The 23,948-nt window shown below is 38.6% G+C and overlaps 1 protein-coding gene across 3 annotated transcripts in view; it reads right to left on the bottom strand.

Annotated features, from left to right (window-relative positions):
• LOC133526385 (Ig-like and fibronectin type-III domain-containing protein 1) overlaps positions 1-23,948 on the bottom strand; it is a 330,345-nt gene that overhangs the window by 27,829 nt on the left and 278,568 nt on the right. For 2 of the 3 annotated variants that reach the window (XM_061862992.1, XM_061862991.1), the window contains exons 5-18: positions 23,054-23,311; positions 22,226-22,372; positions 18,886-19,111; positions 17,735-17,907; positions 16,792-17,125; positions 15,300-15,453; positions 11,124-11,290; positions 9,842-10,055; positions 5,260-5,385; positions 4,467-4,647; positions 3,696-3,830; positions 2,975-3,165; positions 2,538-2,679; positions 1,657-1,786 (exon numbers count right to left, since the gene is read on the bottom strand). In XM_061862992.1, the coding sequence (XP_061718976.1) occupies positions 1,657-1,786; positions 2,538-2,679; positions 2,975-3,165; positions 3,696-3,830; positions 4,467-4,647; positions 5,260-5,385; positions 9,842-10,055; positions 11,124-11,290; positions 15,300-15,453; positions 16,792-17,125; positions 17,735-17,907; positions 18,886-19,111; positions 22,226-22,372; positions 23,054-23,311 (2,578 nt within the window). The remainder of the gene's footprint in view (positions 1-1,656; positions 1,787-2,537; positions 2,680-2,974; positions 3,166-3,695; positions 3,831-4,466; positions 4,648-5,259; positions 5,386-9,841; positions 10,056-11,123; positions 11,291-15,299; positions 15,454-16,791; positions 17,126-17,734; positions 17,908-18,885; positions 19,112-22,225; positions 22,373-23,053; positions 23,312-23,948) is intronic. The other variant, XM_061862993.1, reaches the window with a different exon arrangement.

The following is a 23,948-nucleotide window of genomic DNA, read 5'->3' as shown; positions in this document are numbered from 1 at the left end:
GTCGGTAGCAAACAAGCATACGGCCCGCTAAGCAGTCTCCGTAGCCTATGTACGCCTGCAACTCTTGCCAACACTAGCTTAGGGTGCATAAACTGTAGGGGGCAGCACAGGTGACGTCAGATTTTTGGCGCGAGGTGTAAATGTGAAGTTTATGCTTCCGATGTAACCCACAAGATGGCAGAACCTACTATGCATAAGAAAACGTACGAGAATGCAGTTGGCAGTACATGTTTATGCGTCCGATTCAGGCCACAAGATGGTAGACCCTCCAACGCCCACGGTCCCTATATTTAAGTGTGTTTACAAGCTCCATATTTATTTAGACCCCATGTTTGAGTCTTCTTTTTCCAAAAGCTGTTGACAGTGCTTAACCTCTGAATAAAATAAACCTCCACAAATCAGACCCACACGCCAGCAGAATAAGTAATGATAAGTATTCCGAGCATACGGAGACGCTGAAATGTCCATTCGAAGACTTTGTTATGTTAAAATAAGGCTTACATTGACCAGTCTGAGTCGTAGCCACCTTATTCGAGGGGACAAAAGAATATTGACCATGCCATTTTAAATTCAGTTTAATGGCTCACGGTGCCTACGTGACGGCACACACTTAGATTTATATTTTGGGATTAGAAAAACGAACTTTGAAGAAAATTATAGTAACAAGTAACAAAGACACCTTGAATTTATCTGGGTCTAATGGTATAAGTGCAAAAATAGGAAATTTGCAACGAGTAGCGATAAATTAAAATACGACCGAAGGGAGTGTTTTAAGTCGACGCGAGTTGCGAATTACCAATTGACACATGTATCGTTCAACGTTTTACAGTATGGGCTTGTGCACAAATCACGTGAGGTTTGATAGGGGGGAGGGAGGTCACGAAAAAATCACGACAGACCACGTTGGGGGAGGGGAGGGTATAAGAAGACCTCACGTGTATTTTTCTCTCGTAAACGAAACTAAGAAAAAATATCTATCACATACTTTTTCTCAGTTTCGTTAAACATAACTCTTCACTTAGCACTTCAAAATAGCGAGTCTAAACAAGATTTAGTCTATAAGATACTATTTATCTTAAAATTAGGTCGAATGTTTTTCTTTAATGTACACGTGAGGTTATGTAGGAGGCGGGGGCGGTTAGCCAAAAACCTCACCAAATATCACCAAACGGGAGGGGGGGGGGTCAAAAATTAGCCAAAAAACCTCGCGTGATTTGTGTACAAGCCCTATGTACATATGACCCTTTTTATTTTTTGACATAGCCACGTAATGTGCTCATTGTTTACCAGACGGATAGAGGGCAAACGGAAACATAGACATCCTCTTCGCCGTTGGAAAGACGATGTCGTGTCAGTTGCCGGGAACCACTGGACCCGCTTAGCCCAAAACAGAAACGACTGGCATGGGATGGAGGAGCCCTTCATCCAGAGATGGACGATCCCGCATAATATACTAATTGTTTGATATTAGTTTTATAATTTTCTTTTATACTATAAGTTAATAATTATGTAAACTTTTCAGGGAATAAAGGCTATTTTTATTTTATTTTATTTATTATAATTACTTTAATACTATAGTTTAACTAGCGACCCGACCTGGTTTCGCACGGGTATAACTTAATAAAACCGAAAGAGTAACGTATTGGTTTAACTTACGTGTAGGAGATCTTTTCATCGGGATGCGAGAACTGCGGCGGTTGCCACGTGAGCGTCAACCAGGTTGCCGAGTGTGACGACACTGATAATGAGTGCGGGGGCGACGGGATGCCGGACACACTTTGTTCCTCTGTGGAAATAATACTTTGGTTATCTTATAGCGTGGTCTCCGCAGTTAGAAACTTTCAATACTATTTTCATCCCCCTAGGAGTCTAATAGAAAAAACTTAGTAGACCGCTACAGCAATTGAGAAGTATTTGTTTCAAAGCGAGTAATTAATCAAATTTGTGGTAGGTGGTAATCGTAAACTTTTCGATTAGTCAATTTTGAAATCCTTGTCTCAATCAATTACTTATCATCATCTATTAGTCGATGAATCGAATCGAACTCGAAATCACCTATCCTAAACTCTATGGAGTGTGGAATTAAAAGGAGTGAAATCTCTTATGGTAGAACTGTTGCAAAAGTGTTCAGCTGTCAGCTATAAATAATAGTTCCGAATCTCTCCAGAGTAGCGCTAGAGTAGCTAAGATCCTAGGCGTTATTGACGGAGTGAAGTGCGCTGTCTATGATTTGATTATTTATTTCAAGTATTCTAGGTATTGTAGCGCCATCTATTTAAGATTTTTTAATGACATTTTTTGGTATATGGAGATTCCATTCCTTACCTCCACCTTCCATACTAAATTCTTGATTTTTGACGCAAACAATTTCGCGGATCTCATGGAGGAGAAAAAGTCAGAAAGTGGACATTGGGCTCCGACGCATCAGCTGAGGACGCAACCAGGATAAACACTAAGATGAAAGAGATATAGACAGAGAATGAGAGAGAGAGAGAGAGAGAGAGAGAGAGAGAGAGAGAACGATGGCGGGTACTTACGTGTGTTAGATGTGATGTTGATCAGGAGCATACTGCTGGGAAGGGATGTTCCGTGTTCGTTCACGGCCACTACGAATACGTGGTACGTCGCGTTCACTTCGAGGTTTTCTATGTTGGCCATGCTGTCTGTTGTGTTGATTTGCTGGAAGAAATATAAAGGTATACATCACATAATTTAGAGAGAAGTAAATAAAATGGAACGGTTGAGTCACTACAATTCCACACACTATAAAAGGATACAGGTTAAAATACTCAAATGAAAATGGCGCTGCCTTTTCATGTCTATGTATACTACGTATTGTTGTGTTTGTTCTTGTGTATGGCCTTTCTTACGGTGCCATATTAATATCCAGTTGACATAGATTTGACACTGGCCGTTGTGATCTAATCGCAAGTATTTTAGTGCAATATTTTATATCAGACTAGTATCTCCTTACATTGTCCAACTGCAGCGTATTATAGTAGTACGGTTGCGAATTATTTCCAACGCGTTGCCAGTGGACGACATAGGATGTCGCGTTGGCGCCGTCTTCAGGCGCAGACCAGTCCAAGAACCCTGTCGCCTTGTCGCCAGTTGTTGTCACGATCGCGTGCACCTCGCGCGGGGGGCCGGGGAGGAGGCCAGTACCTGGTGATAGACGATTGCAATCAGAAAATAAGGAAAGTGGTCGTAATTTTTATACAAGAGCTTGCGTTTCTTATTCTGTTTCGATCATGTCAATCAATTTCCGGATAGATTTTGTCTAATTGTTCAAAAAACAGAATTATCAAAAGATATTTTTTTGATGATTCTGTTTCTCTGAATACATGTAAATAAATTAGGCACATGTAAATTGTACGTGAAGTATCTAAGCCGCTCTATCCCAGTGTGAGAATTATAGAGCTTCACTCTTTCATATCGAATTGGTGTCTTCACTAATTTATTCCTAATAAACATCCTCTTCTGGAGCCCTCTTCAATCTTAAACAGATCGTTGGTACCATCTTGTTTATTTAGAGCCTTTTCTGGTTAAAAGCTCCAGCTGATGGTCTCCTCTCAGGAATCTTACTGCCCCAGCGTCCATTGGTTCTGCGAGCCATGTGTCCCGTAGATAATTACTTAAGTGAGGAACCTCTCAGAGCTATGTCAACGACTTTAGGTTCTCATGCAAAATTGTACCTTCTTCGAAGCACTGCACGATGTTCCCTATATAAGGCACGCAGGTGTTGATGCCTCCGGTGTAAGCACCGGCACAGACGCCGCGGCAGTTGGCGGGCACGCCGCGCCGCGCACAGCAGGATTCGTGGTTGCGACCTGGATATGGAAAATAGTTTTTGTACAAGATTTGGGGAAAATTACAGCTTTCTTTTTAATTAATTTCGGAATATTTAAAGACCCATAAAAAAGGACGCTAGAACACTTTTTAGAAATGAAAACTATGTTACCACCTCGTTTAAGTGTTACAACATGATAAAAGTGATGACCTTCTTTAAATCGGCATATATATCAACATACCTACCATAATATAATAATAATAACAATTAAATTTCCAATTTTTGGGGTAATTTAAAACACAGGCACATGTAACGGTAGTAAATGACCATGTAAGCTTGAAATCATACCTACAGCCCCACAGCGCAATAGCCTATGGTAATCCTGCGCACAGAGTGGCGCCAGCGCTCTCAAAGTCGGACATGCCAGCCACGGCGACGCTCGCAACACGCCGTCATGTTGTAGTAGTTAGATATTTTAGATTCTTACCTTCCTTTAACTAACCGAGCGAGCGTGAAGCGCAATCGAAGCGCGCTTGTTTCAGGTTGAGTAAAAATGCTTTGTAAATTTGTATGTTTGATATGGAATCCTTGTCGATTTAGCATTTGGATTTTTTTCAAAATGTCGGTACTACAGAGTTTACGTCGTCAACAGCACAGCTATCTGTTCTATATATACCTCCAGCCCCACACCGTAGTAGTTTATGGAACTCCTGCGCACAGAGTGGCGCGAGTGCTCTCAGGTCGGACATCTTGGCGTCGTAGGAGCAGAGCGGCATGCACACGCCGGCCACAGCTACGCGCTCGCAGCACGCAGTTACGTTGTAATAGATGGATTGTTCCTCTTCTTCTTCGACGGCCTAGGGAAATAGAGTTGTTGAGCAAATTACAAGGAGGTAAAACTACAAATTGTAGCTTAATGTATTCGGGTCCGTCAAAGATTCGGGTTCTAACTAATTTGACTTTTAAGTTGGTGAACATACCCAAAAGTTGGTGAAACAACGCTAAAAGCTTTAGCACAATCCGGCGTATAAGTTAGATGATATAACCAGAATTTTGGATCTTAAATGATGTTCCATCATTCCAGTAGGAAATAGAAGAGGCAGCTTTTATTATTGCTTGTCTGTGACCTATTTAAACATGTTAATTTCGAGTCCTCCCATAATCGTTCGGTAACACAAGTATGTATGTACTTATGTAGTTCTAAGTTACGTCAAATTGACCGGCTACAATCTGTCAAATATGTAGTCTACCTAGTTAATTTGGCTTTAATAATTGCGTACTACGTGCGCAGCTGCTTGTAACGGTAACTAACTACTGTATTTAACTGTATTTATAAATTCGTTCCTGAGTCCGTCTTATTAGGGTCTTTTATTGCTGAAATCACTAGCTCACTGCTCAAAAAACTTATCAGACAGTGTCTGTTTTCCAATATAAAGCTGAAATGTATCATAATCTTGTATATTACCAACCTGACTCTGAGTCCTGAATATGAGTCGCGGGGACGCATCGCCCACACCGTGCTCATTGACAGCTTCTACGTAGATCTCGTAGTCGGAGTTGGATTCTAGGTCCTCCAGGATGAACGGTGAGTGGATCTGACAAAAACGAACAACTTTTGAAATTTTACAACCCCCTGAGAAATTAAAACAGCAAATAAGTTAATTTAAAAAGTAAGTAAATGTTTTCGAGCCAAACATTGTATATGAAAATATAGTTTTAAAAAATATATGTGATAGGCCACCTCTTTATTTTATATTTGTCTATTGCAAAACTTATCTAGTGACCTACGTATTGTATTGTATTCTATCAAATTATCATCGCAAAAGGGTTCGTATTGTGAAACATATTAGTTTCTTCCTACAATCATTAGGTTTTAGTTCCAAACGTCATTGAAGCGAACCGTCAGCCATCATTTAGCAATTAGGCTGACATACAGATAAGCAATAACCATTAATATTCAACAGAAACCTTTAGATTACCGGATTTAAGGCTTATTCTTAAACGATACGCATTCCACGTGCAAAGGGCATTAGGCGGGCCGATAAATTAAGCGATAATGCTGCAAACATCCCTTAAACTGCGTCCACACCGTCCCTAAGCTGCGCCTTTATGTTTGCGTCTTATACTCCGCAAGGCTTAGGGCGCGTTTATGCAGGATAAAACAATCATTCTGTAATAATCCACCAGTGAATCTCGTGAAACAAAAACACATTTTCCGATGAATCTGTTCTAACATGGAGTGGTAGTAGTTTAAGGGAGTTTTCAGAAAATATTATACCCAATCAGACTGAGTTGTTAAGAAAAGTTGATCACTGTTAGTTTTGTGAATTAAGCATTAGATTTTAATAAAAACTTGGTTTTGGTTTTCCTTTTATAAACTATAAGTGATAATTACAATGTAAAAAAGGCAAAAAGTTGATTCCCGTAAAGATTTCATGTTTAATTGTCGTCGAAAAACTGACAGCGATTAACTTTTCTACACTACTCACGCTAATTGGGAATACTATTTTCCGAAAAGTCTCTCAAATCCAAATTTAAAAATTCCTTAATTTACTGACAATATTTATGGATAAGTAATCTAATCTTGTATAATTATAGCCAGAAACGTTGTAAGAGGTTGAATAAGAAAGTATTTTTAAAATTTCATGAAAATCGCGAAACGTTCTCTGATTTAGGAAAACACAGAAAACAGTAATCTTAACACATCGCACCTACTTCATATTTATATTCAAAAATTACAGTCTCTTTCAGTTTTTATACGTTGGCAAGTATTTAATGGTTATCAATTTCCGCGTAATACGACCTGCAGCCGCGAAATATGCCCATTTCTATTTTTTTGGGTTCCGTAGCCAAATGGCATAAAACGGAAGCCTTATGGATTCGTCATGTCTGTCTGTCTGTCCGTCCGTATGTCACAGCCACTTTTTTCCGAAACTATAAGAACTATAATGTTGAAACTTGGTAAGTAGATGTATTCAGTGAACCGCATTAAGATTTTCACACAAAAATAGAAAAAAAACAATAAATTTTGGGGGCTCCCCATACTTGGAACTGACACTCAAAAAATATTTTTTAATCAAACCCATACGTGTGGTATCTATAAATAGGTCTTCAAAAATGATATTGAGGTTTCTAATATAATTTTTTTCTAAACTGTATATAGTTTGCGCGAGAGACACTTCCAAAGTGGTTAAATGTGTGTCCCCCCCGTGTAACTTCTAAAATAAGAGAATGATAAAACTAAAAAAAAAATATGATGTACATTACCATGCAAACTTCCATCGAAAATTGGTTTGAACGAGATCTAGTAAGATTTTTTTAATACGTCATAAATGGTACGGAACCCTTCATGGGCGAGTCCGACTCGCATTTGGCCGCCTTTATTTATGTATTTCGTAACATATTAACACCACTATAACCTTTTTACACTACTGTACTGGATTTTTTCCCATCTTATTTAGATTTACCCAACTGTAACATGATCTGGGTTCTGGGCGTTCTGGCAGAATACCAATGCTTTGCTCGAAAGAGTGAAGCGTATAGTTGAGTCAGAACCCTGCAATGCACACAGCGTACACCAAGTAAATCCATTTCTCTTGTTTAGTGATATTATTTTTTCTGCTAATTAAATTGTGTACTTTTGGTTTTATTCTGTTTGTAATATATTTTAAATTGTGTGTTTCTGCAGCTTTCTAATAAACGTTTTATCTATCTATCTATCAGAAGTACACACGAAGACATGCTGCGCCGATCCCAAGTGAATGATGACGTAAAAGTACAGTCGGCATCAAAAGTAGTGTATCTGACTATGCGTCAAAAGTAAATTTGTCAAGTCATTCCCGTCGGTAGAAAAAACGGCAAATTTAAAAAATTTAGGCGCGAAGATTTAACGTCCCATAGAAAATTAGAATTTCGCGCCTTTTTCTACTGACAGACTATATATATAACTGAAACTATAAAACAACGCCTTGAATTTGAATTTCTGACAGCTTATCAAAAAGAGATATGTATCTAATAATATAGTAACACTGCAGCCAAGTAACACTTCTAATGTTATGTTCCTGCCGGTGAGTAGGTTGCCAGAGTTTAACGAGAGTGCGGAGTTGCAGGCGTCCATAGGCTACAGAGACTGCTTACCATCAGGCGGGCCGTATAATTGTATGCCACCGACGTAGTATAAAAAAAATCATATAGATTAATTAAACTGTTGCAAATACTTTTACAACGCGAACTGTCGAGATCTATCTCTATTTGGAATAGTATTCCAGGGTGTCAGTTACTTTAGGCGCGTTGTTTCATACTCTACTATTGTTGTTGACTGTACATGACAGCACACAGGTGTGGACTTAGCTTTATCCTGCCGACAGACGGCAATGCTGTCACCTCCTAATTTATAGTTCCACCGAGGGTGATCCCTAATGAATGTATAATGAATTAATCCCTTCGGTTATACAAATAGTTGCCTATATTCGTGGTTCTCGTTGAAATGCCGTGACCTAACAAAGGATTGTATCTAAAATATTATATTTTTCAAAAATCATATAAGGCTTTTTATTCGACAAAGTCCTTAAAAACGGGAAAATTCACGCGAATTTAACGAGGTAGGCCAAAAACTGTGTTGTAATGGTATATTTTACCAAAATTGGATGGTATTTTATTGTCACATATAATAATAACCATAAATTTAAAGGGCCATATGTACTGTAAAACGTTACGATACACGTGCCAATAGGTAATTTGCATCTCGTGTCGATTTAAAAAACTCCCTCATGTTTTAATTTATCGCTACTCGTTGCGACTTACTTTTCGCACTGTATCGTAATGTACTAATTATCTGGCTTACACAACGGGCATGCGAAAAGTAAAATTTTGGTGTCGTCACAAAAAAATTGTAGCTTTAAGTTACGGTATTTTGTCATATCACGGCGGCTTAGAACCCTGAAAACGTATTCAGGTTAAAGATTAATGTATGTGGAAGTCGTGACTTTGCTTTCATATGTGGCTAGATTAAGATTTACCGAGCACTCTAAAACATAAGTTTAAGCCTGCATGTTACTTAGGGAGATGACTAAAAGTCTGGGAACCCTTTTAGGTCTTCAGCTATTTATCAAAAGATGTTAATGTAACTTTAATTTCTCGTCATTTTGTATTTGCTAGATAAGTTGGCACATGTCAGAAATAATTTTAGCAAATCATTAGTATAAAAAACGATTTTAATAACAAAACTTCCGTGAGACACAGACATATAAAATATGTTAAAACGGGTCACTCACGTATTTCTCACGTATTTTGTCTGTCCAGCGTTTTCGACTTAAAATACGTGAAAATACGTTTTAACATATTTAATAAAACACGATTGTACAAATTTGGAATATTTAACACATTCACTGAAATCACAGAGCCTTAGATAGACATTGTACTCAGTACTTAAGGATTCATTTAATTTTCATAGATATGTCGACCAATATAAAATTAATTGGCTCCATAATTGAAAATAACACCGACTTGGTGACGAACCGATTTTGCAAGTACACATGCGCATTAATGCGCACTTGCCGGGTATGAGCCATTTATCTCTCTGGTCGTGAATGTATGCGTGTTGCGTAAGACATACGAGAAAATCGGCATGTTATGAAGTCATAGTTTTGTATTGGCGACCAATTTTTCAACTCTGTGTTATAGTAGATTTCATAACTCATGCTTAAATAACTAAGGCATAAAGCGACCCATTTCATCCCAGGCAAGGCCGATATAGGTGGAGGATAAAAATGGGGCATTTATGCCCATTATATGCCTACTCTGCTTTTCAGTTCGATCGCGAGGAAAATAAACTGAAAAATACAATATTTAAGGTTATTTTACCGTATTTATTCATGAGTAACTAAATCATACTCGGGCCCGCGAAATTTTAATGTAATATTTATTTAATTTTTTAATACATAGATAATTTTACTTTATGCTCTAGAGCATAATAAACAAATTTGTGCCGCTTACACGCGATTTAAACCTCAATTTTACGAGCAGGGGAAATGAAAAGTATCTTTTTCTCACCTTCTCTAGTACCCTATAATCATCTCCCGCCGCCACCGCCTTATAATGCAGGTTGTAATACTGCACGGTGTCGGGCAGCGCCGCGGGCTGGGACCAGTGCACCACAGCATAGTCCGTGTCGATGTTGGTGAGGTGCAGGCGGGTGGGGGGGCCGGGTAGCACGCCGTATCCCTGCAGGAGGCAGTTGGTGTACGAAGACATGTAGCGGAGACACCTGCAGACACGTAAGTAAGATGAAGGTTTGCTACTAAAGGTTTCAAACAAATGCAAGTTAACCCTTTTTCAGGCCAATTGTCCCAAAAAATTCAAATATATTCCTAGGAATCCACCTACAATGATTAATTTGAAGGCAAGTCACATTCCCCGAAAGTACAATCTAATTTGAATCTTAAATCGAATTGCTAAAGTTGAAATTCTATTGGCGCGTAGGTATTCGGTCGATAAATCGTACTATACCTGGAAAAGGTTTAAATAGGAGCCTTCTGCTTCCGCTCACGAATTTGAGGTATTTTATCCATTAACTTCAATCCAAAATAATATTATGCTTACTGTATCATAGCTTGCTATCTCTCTAAGGAAGCTTATTCAAATAAATGGTAGAGTTAGTTTTTCTTGACATAAATGAAGTTTGAATCGTATCGTTAATCTTAAATTTGTGAGTAAACCTATATATATATTCACAGCGAAAAGCCGAAGTCAGAGCAGGCAGAGAATATCAGGTTAACTTGACCGCCAAAAGTCTATCTGCCTACATAGCGCAGATCGTCTTGTCCACTGCAATCCGGAAGATAAAACTTCTGCCAGTTTCTCGATCAGGAGTACGGAGAATGGTCCATACCATTCACCAGACATCCAAGCGTTAATCCAAATTAGATCACGCATATCACCAAATCATTCTACTACTGATGGATGTAGTAGATACTTACTTGAAGTAGAGATTTGTTACATTCCCACTGAATATCGGGAGACAGGACTCGGGCAAGCCCCGCGCACGGCAGCACGGCGAGTGATCCATTCCATTCACCAGACATCCAAACGTAGTTCTAGTCCAATTATAGGCTTCAACTCATGGATGGATAATTGGATATAGACCTATTCTTACTCGAAGAAGTTGAGGTTCGTAGCGTTTCTACTGCACAACGAGGAGTACAACTACAGCAAGTTTTTAGCACGAGAGCATGGTCCTTCCCATTCACCAGATATCCAAACGTTATTCCGGCCCAGATTACCATATCAGTCTACAACTGATGGTTACGAGTATAGTACATAACCCTATACTTACTTGAAATGGTTAAAGTCGAGGTTCGTCACGTTTCCACTGCAGAGTGGAAGACAGGATTCTGGCAAGCCTCTCGCCCGGCAGCACGGAGAATGATCCATCCCATTCACCAGACACCCAAACGTAGTCCCAGCCCATGGCGCGCAGATCATCAGGTCTGTGACCTGCAGCTAAGGATTAGAGTGGGGAAAAGAGATGGTGCATTAGACACGGATGAGATGAAAGTTAGTGTGAGTGAGATGGAGATGTTGAGTTGCTTATAACTGTCTCACAAGCGAGAAGCGATGAGCGAAATTTTTCTTTGAAATTTTTTTTTAGATGTAGCGGTCAGTGAACAATTATTATCCTTTTTTATATGGAATCCACATCTAAAGGTATGTTTTTTTCGCGAGATAATAGTTGATTGCTTGTCACTTTCTTGCCGAAGGTCAGACAGTTAACCGCGTAACCACTGGAGCGCCCATTCAAATAATTTATAGTGTTGTCCTGAGCTCTGTGGTAGGCAATTATACTTTTTGTGTACATACGTGAAATTGTAAAGGCAATAGATTGAACACTTCAAGGGTTTATAACCTCTAAGGTCAGGGTTTTTCTAGTAAAATTTAAAGCTTCGTTTGTTTGCTGACTTTTTATCTAGACACAAATGCATATGAAATCATTGAATTCTTATTTTTAGATTAGTTTAAACAAGAAAGTTTTTTGAGAAAATTCTCATTGCTAATCCAAGTTTTTATCGCTGACTGTACTTTTACTCAGGAAACTAGTATTCATTAACACAATTTAACCAAACCCACTTAGGTTGCGTTGTTTTATCGCAGAGTTCTTATGGTCACCTCCTGTCTCCATAATCAGATCTGAAACTGGGAAGTGAGTGCGTGAGACGTGAGTTGCGCGCTAGTTACCAAGACGATCGTAAAGGTCATATCAAAACCAGTTCTATCATATTACAAATGATTAAATCGGAATCGTGTTCGGAAAATTAAATTTGAATTCGTTGAAAGTAGCTATTAAAACTTTAAGCGCGTTTTATATTATTCAGGAAAGTGAGTAATTATTTTTTGATTGAATAATATACAATAAGTCACTCAATCATTCCACTTCTTATTAATTCTGCCATAATAATTACTATTATTATTTTGTTACAATAATTATTAATTTCAAATTTGTTAAATGGGCCATTACCTTGTTACTGCCGTGTTTGTCAGAAATAATTCACAGGAAAACTTATTAATTAGCTCAATTTAACTGTAAATTGCTTCAAAGCGTCAAAAACAATTTGGAAAGCAATCAAACTTTTTCAATATCAAGGCTTGACGAACAGTTTATAAATGGCTTAATGACTGGTCGTAATGGATTGGTGTGTAGGTACGTGAACTTAAAAAAGGCATAGTTTTTGTAAAAAGAACAACGATATTATATAATATAACTATAGAAAGTTATACTCATACACAAGGAGCACAAGAATACTTCCATACTTAATATTTATTTTATTACCTACGAATAAATTTATTTTGGTTGATAATTTTCACATAGAAATTAAAAAAAAAATCATACACTTAAGAAAAGTGATATGAGTCTACCGGTAGCCGAGGCGGGAATTAAACCCGTGTCTTGAGATTACGCGGCTAACGTCCTGACCACTAGACCATCCGGCTACAAACCGCCTCGCCCACCGGTGGAATTGGTCACTTTTTAATTAATGTATGTTATCTATTTCAGTTTATAGAAGCGCTGGTGGCCTAGCGGTAAGAGCGTGCGACTTGCAATCCGGAGGTCGCGGGTTCAAACCCCGGCTCGTACCAATGAGTTTTTCGGAACTTATGTACGAAATATCATTTGATATTTACCAGTCGCTTTTCGGTGAAGGAAAACATCGGGAGGAAACCGGACTAATCCTAACAAGGCCTAGTTTACCCTCTGGGTTGGAAGGTCAGATAGCAGTCGCTTTCGTAAAAACTAGTGCCTACGCCAAATCTTGGGATTAGTTGTCAAGCGGACCCCAGGCTCTCTTGAGCCGTGGCAAAATGCCGGGACAACGCGAGGAAGAAGAGAGATCTATTTCAGTTTATAATTTATATATGTGTCTACTCAAAAAAACATAAATCAAAAAATATTTCATATAATAATTTGCTTAAGATTTTTTTCCGTATTTATAAATGAATAGAAAATAGGTAATTAGTTTTATTCATAAACACACAAACAGTAATAGACATACACAGAGAGAACATAGTGAGAATAAAGTGTCACGAAATGGCCTCATCTCAGCATATTGGTGGCGACTTCCAGCGCTGATCTTCCGATGAGACCATCGAATGAGAAATAATCACGGAAAGAAACATAAAATAAACCGAAATAAATTACACACAGTAGACAAGGTCTGTCATATCCAATTATTTTTTTTTATAATTGAACGATGGAAGTAATATGCCTTCTTTAAGTTCGAATGTAATCCAATGAGACATAAACCAACCCAAGAGTGGCATTTTTGAAGTTTAAAAATATAAGTTTGATTTGATGCGGTTAAAAAATTACTCGTGCTCGCTCGTATATATTGGTGCGATACTGCGCGTTATGTCAAATGAAGACTAGATTTTTAAAGTGCAAATGCCTCTCCAAGTTCCATACTCGGTTCCATTAAGATGGTGGCGTATTATGATTATAACTAGTAACTATGTGAGCTGTAGATCTGCGTTAAGCTTAGAAAATGTTAAAGTAAAAATACTTTGATTGTTGAGTCTTTGTCACTGTGAACTCACATTAGTCTTAAGGCGAAGGGTAGGGCAAGCTCTTTCCATACAAACTTTGTACGCGTTTTTCTTCGTTTGTGTTTGCGCTACAGTTATTATTTTTGGTAAATATGCTTATATTTCTGTTAGCTAGCTTGATGTATTACTATTTTTTTAATATTTGTAATTTTTTTTAAGAAAGAAAAATGTCGACATCAAGTTCTGCGTATATCTAATATATACACCAAAAAATGAAATTAAATGCTATAGTGCCAAAACTAACGAATAAAACTTGCACAAGGTTTGTATGACGAATGCCTTGCCCTACCCTGCGCCTTTTTTGTGTCAATTTCCGCAATTTGAAAATAATCCAAAAACTGAAACGATAAAAGAAATCTATTTAATCATAGAATCTGGTCCCAGAATTTCACGAGAATCCATTAAGAATTGCGACCTGTAGAGGAGAATATCCAGACATACGAAAACAAAATCCTCGTTATGAATTTAATCTGGATTTGTTTATCAGAATACGCCTCGTGCATCGATTGCGCTGTTTCAATTTTATGACAAGAATACATCTTAATGAAACGAGAATTGAGACATTGTGGTGTTCCGTATAAGTCGGGATTGGCGCTTAAATTTAAGCGCTAATTAGGTCCCATTTTAGCCGGAACGCCACATTTAATGACTATCGTTATTCGGTGATTTTTCTGGTATTTCATTTACTATTTCCGTAATTCACGTACCAATAAAGATTTTGAAAATAAACATAACTCAGTATGCAAAGAAATTAGCTTTAAGTAGGGTGTACCCAAATAAAAATGAAGATAAATATAAAAAAGTGGATAGGGCCAGGACGGGTAAATACCCCACTTATATTTATAAGACACGGGTAAAAATATGACAAAGTGTTTAACACTCAAAAATGTATTCTATTTCATTTCTATTCTATTTAAAAAGAAGTTTACACACAAGGCTACTTATTATTAAACCTAGGAATGAAATAAAATAAGGTTTTGAGTGTTTGAGTGTTTCTTATGAAACGGGTAAAAATATGACAACATAAGAAACGGGTAAATATGTGTAAACATATTTACCCCAACTGGATCCACGTGAACTATAGAAGTGTAGGTTGAAACACGAAAAGGGCTGATTTAAATTTTGTTGTATTTTTTTTGCGATACATTTGGATAAAATTTGCCTGGTTTGAAGAACTCCATTCTGGGCGAAATAAACACGAAATCCCGATTTGGAAAAAAAATCTTAGTAATATTCCGTTGAGTTACGAAAATACTATACGTTTTCGTAAATCAGTGGAAGTTTTTTAGGATATACAGTGAAATTGTGCTTATTATGTACAGAATAGGAAACTTTAACTACCAAATTTTATCGAATTCTAGCGAAAAAAATCGGTAACAATAAAAAATCGAACCAATCGATCCTAAGCACGTACCCCGATCTCAAAAGTCTTGGTAGGATCGCACAGTTTGTCCACGCAGCCGAAATGGTTGACGCCAGCGTTGACGCAGCACGAACGAACGTCGGGCAGTTTGGGCGCGGGGGACACCTTCGTGGTCTTCATCTTGCCGGGAGTCAGGGTTAGTGACCTGGTGAAAAATGTGATTAAAATAATAAAAGATTTATCATTATATACTTGGTCAGCTTGGCTAGTTGTCAAGCGGACCCCAGGCTCCCATGAGCCGTGGCAAAATGCCGGGACAACGCGAGGAAGAAGGAGGAAGGACTTGGTCAGCTTTAAGCCGCCTATTTAGGTCTACATAGAAGAACTATATCTACTCTATTAGAGCATTTTTAAAAAAAATATGCTATCAATTTAGTAGCTTTCGTTTGTGCAAAAAAGTATATGTATTTATGGTAACACTATAGAAAAAAAAACTTTAAGACATTTTATTCATATAAAAGCTGCAAAGAGTTTGTGATTCTAAGTAGGAAAATAAAATTGACAGAAAAATTCTCTAACACTAACAATTCTTCTTATTTGCAACTTTCTGAATGTTGGTTATATGGTCAGGTCTGAAAATATCGATAAGAATAAAATGCCATCCACGACTTTATTGCCCTAACATTAAGGTAGTGTATACATATTTTTGGCACTTTTTTTGTATTGTATTTGTATTTACCTATATTTGTATTTACTGCAAGATTATGAGTTTGCGGCGCTTGCAGTGGAGACAATGGGACCGTGGTCGGCGGACATGAAAACATTCATGGGGGCCCTGTAGGCCAGCGTATATCCCTGGCAATACAGAGAGGTAACGCGGCCAGCGTTATGGGATCTTTGCCGCAGGCGGAGGCTTTAGAAGGGGTATTCTTTTTATAACTAATTTGTTCATTACCATTTACCCATATTGTATATTTATTGAAATTGGTATCAAGGGCGATTGGTATGAAGGATTGGTGGAAGGAAGACTACAACTATAATCTACCGTAACCCACATTCTCATCCCACTCACCTAATAACATAACTGGGCAAACTCGATCCATGCACGTTATACGACGTGACCGTAAACTCATACATCGTGAACGGCAGCAAATCGTTTAGCACCAAAAACGTCTTATTAGCTGGTATCCTGTGCGACACAGGTTGACTCATCTTCACGCTCATATTCTTTATCGAGCTCGGGCATCGAAGGAGCGTTGACGATGTATTTAGAAAACGACAAAAATTTCATTTTATCGTGAAATTTATATAAGGTAGATTAGACATACGTAACAGTAATGCAGCCGGCAACATTACTTTAGCAGTATTGGAGTACGATACTACTGCCGACTGCATTCCTACCGCAAATGTCCAAATTCCGGGCACAAACATCGATTTTGACATTGAATACTGCCACAGTAATGCTGGAATAATTTGAATCCGAACGGTACCTTAACAAGACAGCATCTACAGTCTAAACCAGTACAGCCAAAAACCTACTTACCTTATAGCATAACTGGGCAAACTCGATCCATGCACGTTATACGACGTGACCGTAATCTCATACATCGTGAACGGCAGCAAATCGTTTAGCACCAAAAACGTCTTATTAGCCGGTATCCTGTGCGTCACAGGTTGACTCATCTTCACGCTCACATTCTTTATCGAGCTCTCTGAGGGATCGATTAGATGGGCATCGAAGGAGCGCAGAGCGGTGACGTTGACGATGTATTCTGTCACGGTGTCTGTGTTCTCGAGTGGTGGGTTCCAGGAGACGTTCAGTTGTTTCTCGTTGAGGGTTTCCACTTCAACGTCTTCTGGCGGGCTTGGGAGGAGTTCTGTAAAGACCAAATCGGTAAAAATATACTGGTCCTCTATAGGCGGAGGCCGGATCCCTTAAGTTGTATACTAGTTTAATATGAGTATAATTATTTGCTTTCAAAGGAAAGGCATAGAAATAAGCTGTCATTTTAAGACGGTATTCTGAACGAACATGAAATTGGACATGAATATTCAAGTAATATATAGGCTTCGAGCATTTAATTTAACCAACTGGAGACCTTGTCTGTACTTTTATGTACAATTCAGTTTGCTGATTTTGGCGGTCGACTGTATTGTACAGAAAACTACAGACAGAGGGGTCTCTTCTACCTCGCGCTGTCCCGGTATTTTTGCCACGGCTCATGGGAGCCTGGGGTCCGCTTGGCAACAAATTCATAGTTAAAGAGGGGTAAGCTCTTAAAGGTGACTCCGGTTGATATTTATTGTTAGAAATTGTAATATAATTAAATTAGAGTGAAGAATCACATGCATAAGTTACGTAAATGTTTATGCGAAGCTTCATGTGATTTAAGCATGTCGTTTTAAAATGAGAGCGTAGCTTTGATTGTATATTGGCTTTGGCGGCGGCTACCTGTGACTTTTAAAACAAAATAAATAGAACTTACCAATTCCCTCAACAATGCACGCCAAAGTCTTTTCCATGTACGCTGCACAGCTGTAATGTGTCTTTATATTGTCGGTCACCGGGGTAAACTCGCCGCGGCACACGTCCTGGCAGATGTCGGGCACGCGCTCCTGCACGCAGCACGGCACGTGGTTGCGGCCGTCGGCCATGCATCTGGATTGTGTAAAAGGTTTTTAAATATAAAAGCGGGTACTTCTGGTCAGGTCCGACTAAGTATGGTAAACAGTGTCATAACAGGTTATGGACTATTTAACAAACATCTTTTTATAACAGGTGTATGCATGAAGACAGAAGAAACAGTCACGTTGTGCTGAAATGCAGCGGAGTGGCTCCATACAGGGCTAAACGTCTCGGATCCCCGAGAGACCTCCCCGAGGTCTTACTCAACATCAAAGGTTTGATAGGATTCCTCGAGAAGCTGGGCTGGCAGGACTAGCCCACCCCCCCTGACACGCAAAATAGGCGCTAGTCGTCGAATTGCGGAATCTGACCCGTATTACAATACAATACAAGCAGGTCACTTGCTAAATTGCTCGATATGTTTCGCTCCATAACCTAGCAATCGCTTGCGGAGAGGTGCAGCCCGCTGTCTGGAGCGAAACATGTCGAACAATCGTATTGGTATACGAAATCTTAATCTGTACTACTATACTATAAAATACTATTATATAATCGTGATGTAATACAGAGCTTTTCAGTCGAGTATCGTGTTTAGGCATCGAAGCTAGCTGAGTTGCCTAAGTAAGGTGCGAGATTGAAAAGCTTGATTATATCACTATTGTATACAATACTTTTTCTACAAGTCATCTAAAATAAAACTTTTTTAACTATAAAAACCTAAATCATTAATGAAAATTGGTAAGTATCTCAGTAGACAACAATTATAGTTTTTTTTCATAGAAGCACGGCGGCACGTGATTAGTAAAATTAATCTTACAGTTGACTAGAGTGTATCGAAATTAATCTTACAGTTGCGTGGGAGCCCATACATGAAAAGTAGGCAATTATAGTTTGGTATACGAAATCTTAATTCAACCATTACAGTCAACGAGTAGAAAAACATTATTTTTATTCAATGAATTACATATATTATAACGAGGTTCGTTTAATGTACGGCAAATATACACTTACTTAACAATAGAAGGGAAATCAGGCTGGCACGTCTCCGGGTCTTGTCCAGTGCCTTCCAAGATGGTCTGAATGCTGCAGAAACCCAGACACGCCTTGGTCACGTTGGCAGCAATGCAACAATCCGTGTAGTTGTGTGCCAAAGCCAACGGTGACAACGTTGGCAAATTAGAAGAGTAACTGTCTGTCACGTTGGTATTCTCCGGCGGAGTTAGGCCTCTTGATATCACTAAAAACAACAAAGTTAGATTAGACGCCGAAAATATCCAGTCATTATTTTCTTTGACAGTTTCTTTACTTAGTTCAAGAAGTTTTTCATTGTCACAGCTGAACAAATTGGCTGTCTAAAAGTCTGACAAGTTGTTTGTGGAATCGATATGTTTTTGCGGATTCATTTATTACGGTGAAGTTATTTATTATGAATCCATACTGTTATACGAATTACAGATCAACTTACTGTGTAATCAGTGTAATAAAGAGATAGTAATTTGGGTAACCGGCAACCGTAGAGATTTTATGAGGCAGATTTATAGCTAAATTGTTTGTCTTGCGGGAATTCGGCGCATAATAAAATCAACTAGATTTTTCTTGTACGGAATCCAGGTAAACTTTTGTTACATAGTCTGTAAAAGCTAACAGGAATTTTCAAACTGTGTACAAAGTAAACGATTTTTTCTCAAAGTTTGTGTGTTCCAAGACGTTCACTATAAATAGGTTTAACTTTAACATTCCTTAAAAGTCTTACAGGATAAGCGTTTCAACTTACTGCTTGCTTAAAAGTAAAAAGAAAACTATGAATTAAGTATTCACGCAAACTTGACAAACTTGCACTGCTTTAAACTTTACTTTGTCAGTAACAAAATAGAGTTTTCAGTTTTATATTAAAACCTGCGCATTCAGTACCTTCAAATGTCTACATTGCTGCAAAAGTAGCTCTAAAATTCGAGATTTAATTTAAACTCTAAATGGACCCGGGTACGTCCTTAAACTACGTCCAAAAGAGAGGTATGGGCATTGTGAATGTCATCTCGCTTTGAGTGGTAGGGCACAGCCAGTGGATGTCATTTCAGATCTAGAGCAGAGCCCAACTGGAGAAGTACCTCCTCCTTACAGAAAACAGCAGCCAAATAACACTAGACCCTACTCATAGTGTTGTGTTCCTGCCGGTGAGTAAGGTTGCCAAAGCTCAACGAGGGGGGGGGGGGGGCGGGTTTAGGGTCGGCAACGCGCATGTAACTCCTCTGGAGTTGCAGGTGTATATAGGCTACGGAGACTGCTTACCATCAGGCGGGCCGTATGCGTTTGCCACCGACGTAGTATATCAAATTATTCTATTGTGGTAGATAGGTTGATAGATTTTAAAGGTGTATTCTTGACCGCATTTAGAGACTAAAATGTCATACAAAGTTTACTGAAATCGATCCTGTTTTAGAGGTAATGTAACTTTTTTGTGAAAATTTGTTTCTGTTATAACTTAATGAAAAACGGTCTTTTAGTTGTCACGCTTCCACTATGTGACCTGGTTTAGACATACCTACTGACAGACATTAAAGTTTTAAAGTAAACTCGCAATTTTTATCTGTAAATAAGAAAAAAATCTTTAGTTATTTGGTGTATTGTTTTTCTTCACCAAGGTATAAACATTAATAACGTGTCGTGTGCAGAAATCGCAAATAATGTATGTTTTTGGCAAAAAAAAATTTTTTTGGCGAATTTGGCCATAACTTATGACATTTTTTGCTCGTTATTACCTCAGGAATGCGTGGTTAAAGTTTGTCGGGTTTTACTAGCCCACTGTATATTCCGCTTTAAAGTAGACCATTAACTACTATCATGTTGTAACATTTAATTGATGTTATGACATTATTATTATTAATCATCTATTCTCATAATACACGGTACATATGTGTTACATCAGTATAGTACTGCCAAACTGTGAAGCGGTTTGATGGCAGTTAATTTCACTCTATATAGATTCTATAGACTAGATTCTATAGACTCTTTCTACTCTATAGTTTTCATATAATAAAAACTATCGGAGCACGATTACCCAATGGAGACCAAAGTAGTTGCAATGTTGGGTAGTTAGAGTCAGACGAAGATAAGTTGGCAGCGATTTTGATAGCACAGTCTGTGCAAGTGTTAAGTAAACGTTATACTTTCACGGATGTTTGACATTTAAAATAACACATGCACTGCCTGGGCTATCACAATCGCTGCGAACTTATCTTGGTCTGACTCTATTGTAAGTAGATTATGGGTTTTGAATTTTTTGTAGGTATAGTTAATGTAGTTAATGATACACTTTAACCCTGTTGTACTTTCGACCTGCGAAATATATGCTGATTAATTTATGGTATTTTGGATTCGATTTTCTATCTAGCGAGCTTTACTTAATCGTGTAACGGCAATTTAGTACGTAATGTCGTTTTTTTGAAACTAGTACTTACTAAAGGTCACACGAGACGACTTGAATTGTGTAATATAATGTCCCTTGGGGCTTAGGCCCAAGTTTTTACATCTAGTAAATACTTTGTAATATACATCCAAGGAATTGAAAAGATAGTACTTAAGTACTTACGTCCCGGGTACGTCCTTAAACTACGTCCACAAGAGAGGTATGGGCATTGTGAATGTCATCTCGCTCTGTGTGGTAGGGCACAGCACAGCGGATATCATTCCAGATCTAGAGCAGAGCCCAAACTGGGAAAGTACCTCCACCTTACAGAAAATCGCAGCCAAATAACACTAGACCCTACTCATAGTGTTGTGTTCCTGCCGGTGAGTAAGGTTGCCAGAGCTCAACGAGGGGCGGGAGGGGGTTAGGGTCGGCAACGCGCATGTAACTCCTCTGGAGTTGCAGGCGTACATAGGCTACGGATATTGCTTACCATCAGGCGGGCCGTATGCTTGTTTTCCACCGACGTAGTATAAAAAAAACTTTAGTAGTAAAGTAATTGTAACAGAAGATGACATCCCATTAGTCTATGGAAACTTCTGACAGGCGACTTAAAACCCACGTTGGGCGATGTTGGACGTCTCTATACTCTGTATGTGAAATGAAATTAAACAAAATCTACCCTCAAACGGCTCCTTAAGGTAGTTGGTTGATTAAAATATTATATATCATTAAATAATGTAGGTTAAAGTCAGATCGTTTGTCGAAACTTCTAACTGGAGGCTGTTTAGCTCACACATTGTACCTATAATCCGGCGTCCTCGCTGACTTGAAGACTAGCCTTTGGCGATGTCTGGCCCTGCTACAGCTACCCATTATTTACACCAGACCCTTCAGCAGCTATGTGTCATATTTATAGAACCCATGGCCCACACTAGTTCATACCTGTTAATCTGTGGAAGCTTCTGACTGGCGGCTCTGTGTTTAGCTCGCACATGTATAAGCCCGCGTCGGACGCCTTCACCGACTTGATGACTAGCGCCCACACGTCGCCACCTTTGGCGATACCGGGGCCTTGTAATGGCTCTTCAGCTGTTGAAAGAAAGAGATAGATCATATTTATATTAAAAACGAAGAAGGTTTCTAAACCCACGCTGAGCAGGGGCTCTTTATCAACGGTGGGCGTAATCAGGTGACAGAAGAGTACTTTTAAAAGAGGAATACTACGGAACAGTAGAATATCTTTACGGTTTAACTCACGAATTTTTTATCACTCGTGCTAAATGTTACTAAAAATAAACTGAGCTACTTATCATCTACTAAAATATGTGAGTTAAACTCTAAAATTAATTTAACTTAAGTATCTACGACTCATAACTGGTTATATGAGACTTTGGAACAAGTTTATTATCCGTAGTTCTGATGACTATGGCTGTCAACAATTGATAGTTTTACCTCGGCTTTAATTATGAGTAAGGCCGGTAAAACTATTTTCTTAAGTAGTTACAGTAAACTTTTCCACTTTGGACCCTCAAAGATCATATTTATAAACAATCTTAGATAACTAGCGTACGCACAGCATCATGTCACACGTGGACTCTGTCGTCTCTAGTAATTCTAACACCACTAGCGGTCAATAACTGGCGGTCGCTCGCTCTCCTCCACAGTACTGACTTGCCCTTAGCACCCAGTAGTCCACAAGTCAGTAAGACATTTTCTCCGAACCTCTATCCTTCCTCCTTCTTATAATTTTTAGAAAGCTAGTTTACTCACAGTCATCATGTAACACGCGGACTCTGTCGTCTCTAGTAACTCTAACCCCGCCAGCGGTCAACAGTTGGCGGTCACTCGCTCTCCTCCAAAGTACCGGCTTGCCCTTGGCACCCAGTACTACACAAGTCAGTAAGGCATCTTCTCCGCTCCGGACCGCGACGCCGCCAGACGGGGCCCGCATCCAGGCCTCTTTGGGTTCCTCTTCTTGTGAACTGCCAGTGGATGTGCTGGCACTTTCTACTGATTCGCCCTTCAATTCTGTGGAGGAAAGAAAGGATTTTTGTATAATATTGACAGTTATAGAGTATAGTAGACGGAATATTTTGGATCTGTTGTTAAAATTTTTGTGTAAAATGAAAATGCCCAATAATAAAAGCATTCTTATTAACTATACAATATTATAATCTGATAATAGTACATTTTGCATTGAGGACGAAATATTGAAAACGAGGGTGTTACGTCACGTCACGACAACCGAGTTTGCAATATTCTTACCATTTTTCCCACTTGCAAATCTTACCAGCGCCAAGTAGGATTATTTACGCACGGTACAGCGCCTTCTAGCGGGTAGTTCGACAACTAAAATTAACCCATTGCTGATATTTTTAAAACTTTGGATTAGGTTAGGTTCATCATTTCATGAAATTATAGCCACATCACGAAATGGTCAATTATAAGATCTGGGCACGACATAAATGCTAAAATATTGAATAGTAAATTGTTTTTCTATCTGTATCTTCAAAAGAACGACATGTAAAATAAAGAAGTCGACTTAAGCAACAAATCCCCCGACACTCACTAAATATAAACATAAATATTCTTCGACCGTTCGGAAACTACTACAATAATACGGTCCCAAAAGCAATATACATTATAATATCGTAGTGAATACACA

This window comes from Cydia pomonella, chromosome 16, assembly GCF_033807575.1.
Source record: "Cydia pomonella isolate Wapato2018A chromosome 16, ilCydPomo1, whole genome shotgun sequence".
NCBI classification, from domain to species: domain Eukaryota; kingdom Metazoa; phylum Arthropoda; class Insecta; order Lepidoptera; family Tortricidae; genus Cydia; species Cydia pomonella.
This window is presented reverse-complemented; position numbering and strand designations above follow the sequence as displayed.